Below are 10,818 nucleotides of genomic sequence, written 5' to 3'. Positions count from 1 at the left end.
CCGTCAATGATGTCTCTGACCCTTTGTTGGCTACGTCAAGTGACCCACGATGGGTATCGTGTTATTTTCATCATCCAGCCTCCTAACTGTCCTCCATAAAGTATGTACAGCCAAACTGCGACCAACAGTCGCTTTCCCTGTCACCGACTAACCAGGCATGCTTCCTCCAAATGGGCCCATTCAGTCTCCAGCTTTCCTTTCGAGGAATTGGTCTGATTTGCATAGAGTGGCCGTTCATTTTGACATTTCATTATGTACATACTCCGTATGTCAAAGGAAATTTCTTCGTGCGCCTCGGGCGTCTGACCTATGGCAACCCTTGCGCATGGGCCACAGACCCACTCTTTGACAGATTGCAATTCACAACCGAAACTGCCAATCGCTCTCATATCTTTTGGCTGCCGGCCCCGACCGAAATTTTCAAACTCTTCTTTCTTTTCCCCTGGGAAGCCACAGCGACTCCGGCGTCAGTCTTGCCCAGTCAATTCCGCCCAAAACCTTTAATGTCGAGGATTCGCGGAGATGCCCTTCGGGGCATTAGTTGGCCATCTGCAGGCAGATCAGTACCGACTTTTGGGCATGTCTGAACAATGCGTTGCATCTCTCTGCCCGGATATGCCCACGAGCAGTGATGTCCACGAGAAGTCGCCCAGAGATCTGGTGGCGTCCTCACGCCATAGCGCTGATTCACGCGGCGATCGATTTCTGCGAGTTGGATTTTTGCTTGAACTGCCTGCCACGGACGCTCATGGCTCTGAACCTCTCCGGCCCAATATTGGGCGAGAGACTGGTCTATGCGTGCCGCTAGGCATGAGGCACGACCAAGTGATCAAGCCATGCATCTGCTGGATGAGATCTTTGGATAGTCTCGAGTCGGTCGGAGACATGGTCGCATGCCTTGGCAGTGATTTATTGACACATGCGCATACAGACAAGTGATTTTTGCCAGATACTACAATGCTTCTGCATTGTATATCGACATCTCCGCCAGCTCTCCATTGGCAGGGATGTTTTCGCACTGGCATAGAACGAATTCCACTCGTTGCTGGGCACCCGACTTTGAGATGTCGTCTTGATCATCTTGGACAAGTCGGGAATCAGCTGTAGTGACATGCCGTAATATATCTTGACAGCCTTTTGTGCGTAATCTTGGACTGCTATTACACTCCGCTCTCGGCTCGGAAGGCTGTGCTGCATTGGAGCCTTCCAACGTCTGTGTAATGCCTATGCCTCTTTGACTAACAAATCCAAGAGAAAAAGGGAAAATTGGCACAAGGTTGGTGACACTTGGATGTGGCACTCATGTCACATGTTTCCCAATGTACGGAGTAGCTGTACAATTAAGAGCTACCATCTGACTCTCGTGGCCAGACCAACCACACAAAGCGTATGTACGTCGGTCCTAGTAACGACTGGATACAGAGTACAATCGTGTAAACATTGATTGCAATATTAGCGCCCGCAATTTCCGGCGCCACCCGCATCTCATCTCATCTCGTACTCTAATATTTATCAAACTCAATTAAACGAGCACAACCTTACCACTTGCCGTTTCAATCAAAAAAAAAAAAAACAGTTTAATTAAAAAATTGGATCCGCACATCCGACGCGTATGTTTCTGGAGATAGCACGGCTCCCGAGCCTTCCGGGTATGGTGGGTCACCACCGGCCGTACGGAACCGGCGGACATGCGAATATCAGAACCGAAATCAAAAGGCACGAGCGGTGTAATGCATTGACGAATGATGCCATCATTGTATTCTGTAGTCAATGAACAGGCATGGGGGTGGTCAATTGCCGGGAAGCGGAGGGACCGGGACCAAAGATATAGGATCGAGCTTACAAGGCCGGAAGTCGCTGCAGCAAAGAGAGGATTCACGGCATGGCGTATCAGGACGCTAAATATAAAAGGGGACTGTTGGTGGTCCGTGAACAGATAAGACGAGCCATATACAATCAAGTATGTGTTTCGTGTTGTCGAATCGGCACACATGGCGGCAATCCGAGGACAGTTGCGATTTTGAACGTCGGCATCCTACGCTTCCGAGGGACCTTCGCGGTGGCTCGAGTGACACTGCTATTCGTTATTGGCTGCAGTTCACGTTATATCGGCGGCCAGCTGGATGCCGTGGCGCAAGGTGCAAGGTGTGCCGGCTGGCTGTTGAGCTGGCTTCTTCATATGGCGGGCTGCGTTTGGGAGTGTGTTGGCATGTGTGACAATGGCAAGTATTCCCGTTTTTTGGTGGTAACGAACCATTTTCAAGGCACCTGCTGCAATAACATGATGGCTACTCCAGACGCTTTTCGAAGGGAGAAACACGCGTCGTCGAAAATGTCATATTCGACTTGGCAGGCGGAAGATCATGCATGTTCTTTGACACCGGAAATCACGCGCAGCCTTGCTTTCATCCAAGAGCCTCACTGATTCGGAGACGAGCTCGCGCTGGCAGAGAAGTTCATGGAGCCTTGTTGCCGCCTTTGTCGACTGTAGTTTGGATCGTATATAACTTGGGATGTGTGAAATAAAAGTTCATCCAAGTAAAGTGAGACTGACAAGACAAAAGTGCAGCCAATAGAGGTAGGATAGCCAATCAATGTTGAATTCTTGTTATACATGGATAATGGACTCGGCATAAATCGTGTCAAGTTGGATACGAAATTCATTCGTTGTGGCTTTGATGGTGAATAAGTTGTATGAAGGACTTGGACCTGGCAAAATGTTCGTTTAGCAGGCTGAATAGCAGATGCTGAGACATGGCACGCTCCATCTCCGTTCGAACTCCTCTAGAGAAAGAACTGCACTGCAACTTAATGCAAAAAAACCCCATGTCATATTCAAGAAGAGACTACTTTGCAGATGATGGAAATATATACCAGGGCGGATATAGATTGGCATTTGGGTTCTTGTCCTCTCCCAAAAAGCGAGTCACCGTGCCTCTCACGTGTTGCCCAATGTGTCAAAACGACCAGTTGACATTGTAATATGCGAGTTCGTATGTATCCAAGTTGGAACCAGTGATAGGTGGATGGATATATGGTTGGATCGAGTAAGCTGCGTCCATAAAATATAGAACCGGAATCACAAAAATAATCACTATAAGAAGTGAAATTACTTTGCTATTTTATGTGTCTAATGTGGTATTAGAGGTAGTATTTAGTTCATGGATTGCGGAGATTGAAGCGACGAGCCAGTCCAACACCTTTATGGAAAGTTGCTGTAACCTCGGGTAGGAGCAAAAGTTAGTGTAAAAAGTCTCAGTTCACGAAGAAGGCATAGGGTAGGCCGTTTTTTGGTGTTGGCTTGGCCTCAAAAATGACCAGGATTTTTTACTAGAAAAAGCTGTAATTATGATCCGGACGGTGAATGGCCAATCTCTCGGGCGACCTTGATTTGTCGAAGTTTTTATAGATATAACACACATGACGTCAACATGTGGAAAACCCACGACGGCGACTTTTGGGCTTTGTTCCGTCGTCAAATTGCAAGTGATATTCATGGTGAAAACTGCATGTCACAGTTTGTCTTAGATTTGACATGGTGCAAGCCATTTTCCCCTGGGCAGTTGCCTTTCAGGCACACTATTGGTCCGGGCGATTTTGGGCCCTCGGCTCCACTTCCGGAGCAGATGCACCGGAGTAGGTACACAAGGGCAAGTTGAGATATCAGCAGTTTGTGTTTACGTTGAGCCATTGAAAGGATAATAAATCTGGCAGTCGAAAGACGCATCATGTAAAGAAGAAAACGGCGCCCAAATATACGCGTGCCGGTTAGAACTAGTGGCCAGTACAGACCCCAAAGCATTTCTGCTATGTGCATCGCGGGACAGCTAGGGTCTTGGTCGGTCCAGATCGAGGAACAAGGAGTCGACAGGGAGGGGCAATAGTGCATGGATTTGTACAGTGCGGCCAACGGTCGTGGCTTGCCCATGTTTGGCTGGGCACGCCGCTTTACACCTAGCTGGCGGCTGTGGCAGGCGGCAGAAAGTAATCAAGTGTGGATTCCAGAGGTTGGTAGGAAAGGGGTTTCGCCGTGAGTGCGGAATTGGTGATGGCGAGCACGTTACCCATGTAATTGAATGCTCGAGCAGGTGTTATTTGCCAGACGGTCAGGAGACTTGATAAACGCCAACCGGAGCCACGTTTGGGATTGCGTACAGGTCGCTTGCACTGCCTGAGCAAAATGACTAGATTGAGGGGAGTCGACAATATATATCGGGACCAAGAATGCCACCTGGGAACTCAAATCTTCAGCCTGCTCCCAAGAGTCAGTTCCAGGAGCAAGCTGCTAGTCGGCTTGTTCGTATCGCATCTCAAGCGAGAGGTCAAGTCAGCAAGTAGTATAACTCGCACAGCGGCGGCACCCACCAATCGAGTGTCTCTGCGGACCAGAGAATGCTCGCTGCGTGGCTCTCAATCCGGAAGCATCACGAAAGGCCTAGTCCTTCGAAATGCGCATCTGATGGTGGAACGCAAGGCAAACGCGCCGGAGACGTGTTCTGGACTCGGGAAAGACCCTGGCTACTGGCCGCCCTGGTTTGGTATACCGGGACTCTGGCACCAGATCGACCTTGTGCCTCCCGATGGCCGTTGTAAGAGTCGATGAAAGGAAGACTTGACAAGTCGACCACGTGAATGGAGCAAAGGGACTGTGGGATGAAAAAGTAAAAATGGCATAGTCTGTACTACTACTAATGTGCATGCATCCGCAGGTTCATTTGCTCCAGTGCCAAGTACGGGTCCCGCCCGCCCACACTGTGCGCCTCATACTCCCCCACTCTCGTCTTCTGTGCGCAAAAAGCACAAGTCCATCGCCCAAACTTAGTAGCTATTGTAAATATATATGTATTATCTTGTTCAGGCACATACATGCAGCCATGTGCATTGCTCGGATAGGTACGAAGAGCTTGGGGTCAACTACCTAGGTACCTACCCAGGTACCTACCTACTCAGGTAGTAGGCAACTAGGCACCTAGTATCGACGCCTCGTCCCTTCCCCCCCTGGTCTCCACACGCCACCTCTCAAGTCCTGTCTGTGTCTGGTCTTGGGACTTGCGTCCCCCGCGGCTCTGCGTGTTGAACCTGGCGAGCTCGACTTCTGCAACGTTTATGCCGTTAGCAAGCCGTTGGGTTTTGTATCTGGACCTCTTTTGTCCCATGTTGAGGGTAAAATAGCAATTCTGGCATCTCGGGCTCGGCCGAAGCGAAAATTGTTTAATCGTTCCACATCTGCCTCTTCGAGCAGCTGCACCTGGGCGCCACTTAGATCATCCCGGCATGCTGTGAGCCATCTGAGCCATCATTTTCGCCACAGTAGCTGCCCCTTCTCTTCAGGCGCTGCTTCAAAAGCGCCATAATCTCAACCATCGCGGCTCTGACTATTAGGTCACTTCCCTTCACCTTGCTTCACCATGGGCGATTCGAAGCAACACGACAAAGGTTCGCCGGCGCCGCCGTCCGAACCGCCACACCTGACGCAACAACACGAAGACCCTGCCTCACTTGGCCACCTGCGAGCTGCGTCGTCTGCTTCGTCATCTCGGGATACACAAACTGCGGAGACCTCGTCAGTGCCAGACGAACGAGCGAGCAGCGTTGGCGGGCATGGCGCATTTTCACCATGGAGTGCAGGATCGGAAAGGCAACTGGGGCATCATTCTGCTGCTTCAGATATATCGGGAGATCGTGTCTTTCCGATCCGCTCTGTTATTAGTGTCGACCCAACGCCCAGACAGTCGATTATGGACGAAAACTTGAACCAATCATCTGATGCTGACAGTCGTCGCATTTCTGGCCATTGGACATCCTATCGAGGTGACTCGTCAAGCGACACAAGAAGACTAGAATTTGCACCCATGTCGCCCACAGCTGGACAACCCAGCGGCTCTTGCGTGGATCTGCGCAGGAAGAGAGCGATGAGCGGGCCCGTGTCGAGTATACACGCTGACGCTGTGCGCCAGGGCTCTGTGGCGCCATTGCAGCTTGAAATTTCCGCGTCAGACCACGATAGCCAGGAATCCGGACCTTTGGGTGTTGGTGATGTCGCTGCTGGGCCTGACAGTGCCTCGATTACATCTGGCAACCAGTCACTGGGCGAGGTGCCTCATATCACGACGCGCTTCACCCACGTCGAGACGGATGAGGGACATGCTATTATAACTGGACGAGATGGGATATTGCAACAATGCGAAGACGAGCCAATTCATACCCCCGGTGCAGTGCAAGGTTTTGGGGTTCTTCTAGCCCTTCGGGAAGATGGTAGTGGCGGCTTCTCAGTACGATATGCCAGCGAAAACTCGGGCAAAATTATCGGATATACGCCAAAACAATTATTCCGTCTCAAAAGCTTCTTGGATATTCTGACTGAAGAACAACAAGATAATTTGCTCGACCACATAGACTTCATCCGTGATGAAGATGCTGATCCTGCCGTCAATGGACCAGAGGTTCTCAGTCTCTCCATCAAACTACCAAAAACGGGCAAAAGCATCAAATTATGGTGTGCTATCCACATCAACAATGCCCATCCCGATTTAGTCATTTGCGAATTCGAACTAGATGATGACCGGGAATACCCGCTTCGGCCTGCAGACGAACTTACCCCCGATATACCCCACGATACCCTTCATTCAAACCCCACGCTAGAAGAGATAGAAGAAAGCACAGAGATACTCAGCAAACCGTTACGAATTCTGCGGAGTGCAAGAAAGCGCCGAGGAGAGCAGGGGGCAATGCAAGTATTTGACATCATGTCCCAGGTGCAAGAGCAGCTGGCATCTGCTCCTAATCTGGACACATTCCTCAAGATTCTTGTGGGCATCGTAAAGGAGTTGACTGGTTTCCATCGTGTCATGATATACCAATTTGATGCGTCGTTCAACGGGAAGGTTGTCACGGAACTGGTCGATACGTCTCAAACCGTCGATCTTTACAAGGGTTTGCATTTTCCAGCTTCGGACATCCCACGACAGGCACGAGAACTGTACAAGATTAACAAAGTTCGCCTTCTATACGACCGGGATCTCGATACAGCACGAATGGTGTGCCGAACGAGAGAAGACTTGGACGTTCCTCTTGACATGACTCACGCATATCTTCGTGCCATGTCTCCTATTCATCTCAAGTATTTGGCTAATATGGCGGTGCGGTCGTCAATGTCTATTTCTATAAACGCATTTAACGAGCTTTGGGGGCTGATCTCTTGCCATGCCTATGGCAACCATGGAATGCGTGTATCTTTCCCAATTCGCAAAATGTGTCGCCTAGTTGGAGACACTGCGTCTAGGAATATTGAGAGGTTGTCCTATGCATCGAGGCTTCAAGCAAGAAAACTCATCAACACAGCTCCTACTGATAAGAACCCATCGGGGTATATTATAGCATCATCAGACGACTTACTGAAGCTATTTGATGCTGATTTTGGTCTTCTATCAATACAAGGCGAAACCAAGATGTTGGGTACAATAGAGCATAGCCAAGAGGCCTTGGCAATGCTGGAGTATCTTCGAATGAGGAAGCTTACTGCAGTTGCATCATCGCAAGACGTTCGAGAGGACTTTCCAGATTTGAAGTACCCCCCCGGATTCCAGGTTATTGCTGGGCTTCTGTATGTTCCGCTAAGTGTAGGCGGTAATGACTTCATTGTCTTCTTTCGCCGTGGCCAAATCAAGGAAGTGAAATGGGCCGGCAATCCATACGAGAAAATTGTTCGAGATGGTACTGTGGGCTATCTTGAACCCAGAAAAAGCTTCAAGATTTGGAATGAAACCGTTCTCGGAAAGTGCCGTGAATGGAACGAAGAGCAAGTAGAAACAGCAGCTGTACTCTGCCTGGTTTATGGTATGCGTTCAGGAGGCCATCCTACTCACACAAAAACTATGCTAATCAGTGATTATAGGTAAATTTATAGAAGTTTGGCGGCAAAAGGAGGCAGCACTCGAAAATAGCAAACTTACAAGGCTCCTTTTGGCCAACTCTGCCCACGAAGTGCGAACGCCGCTCAATGCCATCATCAACTATCTCGAAATTGCACTGGAGGGTTCATTGGACCACGAAACTCGCGAGAATCTGGCTCGTTCTCACTCAGCCTCCAAGTCCCTGATTTATGTGATAAACGATTTACTCGACCTCACGAAGGCCGAGGAAGGCCAAAGCTTGATCAAAGATGAAGTATTTGACCTGAGTGCGTGCATAGAAGAAGCAACCGAACCATTTCACGTGGATGCAAAACGAAAAGGCATCGATTACCAGGTCACAAAGGATCCTGGACTCCCTCAATTCGTCCACGGCGATAGCCGAAGAGTTCGGCAGGCACTCTCAAACATCACCGCAAATGCTGTTGCACATACCCACCAAGGATCAGTCACTGTTGAGATGTTTGTTTCCGAAATTCGGGATGGGATGGCCTTGGTCGATTTTGTTGTGGCCGACTCAGGCATCGGCATGAACCCAAGGCAGTTGGATGCTCTTTTCCGAGACTTAGAGCAGGTCAGCAGCGAAGAACTCGAATCGCCGTCTCCCGAGCCTGTTGATAAGCAGCGTGAGACGAGAACCTTGGGCCTGGGTCTTGCCGTAGTTGCTCGAATTGTTAGAAACATGGATGGCCAGCTTAGATTGAAGTCCGAGGAGGGTCAAGGGTCCAGATTTGTTGTCCAATTGCCCTTTCATCTCCCAGATGATAGTCTAAGCCCTGAGTCCGGTGGACATTCTCAAGACAGTTCATCTGCAACTCACACTGACAAAGTGATTGCTTCAGCATCACCGAATCTCAAGGCTACACCGGCCGGAGAGATTATGCTCATAGAGCGTGGAAGTCATAGCAACATGGCAGCTGACATGGATAAAAGGTCGACTGGAACGGGCAGTGCGGGCAGCCGCCGTAGCGTGGAGAGCCTTGTAAGCCACGGTAGCCAGAAGAGCGATGCCGAACGTCTTATCGACGCCATCCAGACACCCCTTTCTCTTAACGAAAACCAAACCGGATACTTTACCCATGGCCAGAGTTCCAAAGGCAATAACATCCAGCCCGCATCTCTTACCAGTACCGGAACTGTTCGACCCCCCAGCCCCGGGCCCCATAAGCAAGATGCGCCTTTCCACCCCCATCCGCGACATGAGCCGGGTACCGCTGAGATTCGAGACTCAAAAACTCGTGTCAAAGCCGTAAAGATGCCTGATGAGTTTGTGGACCTGCCACCCCGGATTCCCAAGGGAGACAGTTCCGGCGTTTTGCTCGAACTTCCCAGTCAGAAGCCACAACAGTCGGCTACTGTGGACAAGGGAGCATCGTCAAACAAAGAGCCTTCGCTCAACATACTAGTGGCAGAAGACGACCCAATCAATATGAAAATTCTTCAAAAAAGATTAGAAAGAGTTGGGCACACCGTACAGCATACCGTTAATGGCGAGGATTGCGCAATGGTTTACAAGGACAAGTCCCCTGACTTCGATGTTATTCTTATGGATATGCAGGTGAGAATATCAACCTCAGAATAGCCATCCGCACATACTGACCCCTGGCTTAGATGCCCATTGTGGATGGTTTAACTAGCACAAAAATGGTTCGGTCTACCGAGCAATCTAGCGAACACAAGGGCCACTCGACAATGGCAGACGCCAACCGAAGAATACCGATTTTCGCCGTCTCCGCATCTCTTGTCGAAGAAAACAGGCAGGTGTACGTGGATGCTGGGTTTGATGGATGGATTCTGAAGCCCATTGATTTCAAAAGGCTCAGCACCCTCTTGGCTGGCATTCATGAAAGCGAAACGAGGAAGGCTTGCCTATATCTCCCTGGAGAGTGGGAACGAGGCGGCTGGTTTTCTTCCGGAGAACGGGACGGCAGTGAGGACACAACATGCTCACAGACAACGCCGACCGCTGATACGGAAAGTCATCAGTTAGAAGGAAGTGTGAAGACGGAATCATGAAGCGAGCCAGGAGGGGTATTTCACACCATTGACATTGCAAGGGTACAACGAGCCCCTTTTCAGTTTGCGGCCGATGAAGAGAGTTTCGATCCAGGCATCTAGGATGCCCGCTACGACACGAAGGGAGGTTACCAAATATACTTGGGTATCAAGCTTGAGCTACACCAAGCTTGGGCTCTTGATACCAGTTCACCCGAAAACGGACTTTTGCTATCACGACGCATAATTTACACGAGCATCAAATAATTATGTCTTATGGAAACAAGCACATGGCGTTGGGGGAAGGGGAGCTGTGGTCGGAGAACACCAAGACAGAAAAGAGAAAACGGGGCCGGTGTTTAGCGTTTTTGAATTTGGTGCATTGTAGGGTCGGCTCATGATATTTGATGATGGTAGGGCATACATGATATTCCATGAAGAGATACACGCAACATATCATGGGGGTTGCGAGGGTGCATTTTTTTTTTGGGTATGAGTTTGGGCTGTCTTTTTTCCTCACTTTGAGGTTGGTTGCTGAGGATAATGGATGCCACGGTCTTGATGTTGAAATGGCCACTGGTTTAGCGGTCAGCTGATGTGGAAAAAGGTAGAAGTATGCAGGGAAGGCGCATAGATGTAATATACGAGACGCATCGGATGGGGAAATGCCGTTCAAGGTGCGTGTTCTAGTTGACAATGGAGAAGCATGGCGCCCTTGACACGTTGTCGTGAGAAATAAGATGGGCATTCGTGTCGCGAAACCAAGTATTTGGCAGCCGTGAAGCTGTACATCCCAGATACTGACTGTAGTTTTAGTATACTCAATGCCACCCAACGCTGTAGGCACCATGCAGCCCGTCAATGCCGACAGCATTGTCGGTCCAAAGCCCAAAGAGCCAACTGAGCGCTCGTA

The 10,818-nt window shown here is 49.8% G+C and overlaps 1 protein-coding gene across 1 annotated transcript; it reads left to right on the top strand.

Moving 5' to 3' along the window:
• Window positions 1-5,408: 5,408 nt before the first annotated feature.
• Window positions 5,409-9,926, top strand: MAA_02298 (Signal transduction response regulator, receiver domain protein; the record flags this gene model as incomplete). The annotated part of the gene is made up of 3 exons (XM_007820296.1): window positions 5,409-7,836; window positions 7,895-9,468; window positions 9,522-9,926. 3 exons carry the CDS (start codon window positions 5,409-5,411, stop codon window positions 9,924-9,926), a joined length of 4,407 nt encoding a protein of 1,468 aa, XP_007818487.1.
• Between the last annotated feature and the right edge of the window lie 892 nt (window positions 9,927-10,818).

This window comes from Metarhizium robertsii (assembly GCF_000187425.2).
Source record: "Metarhizium robertsii ARSEF 23 chromosome Unknown MAA_Scf_1, whole genome shotgun sequence".
NCBI lineage: Eukaryota > Fungi > Ascomycota > Sordariomycetes > Hypocreales > Clavicipitaceae > Metarhizium > Metarhizium robertsii.
Note: the sequence above shows the minus strand (reverse complement) of the source record. Positions and strands in the feature narration are given on the sequence as shown.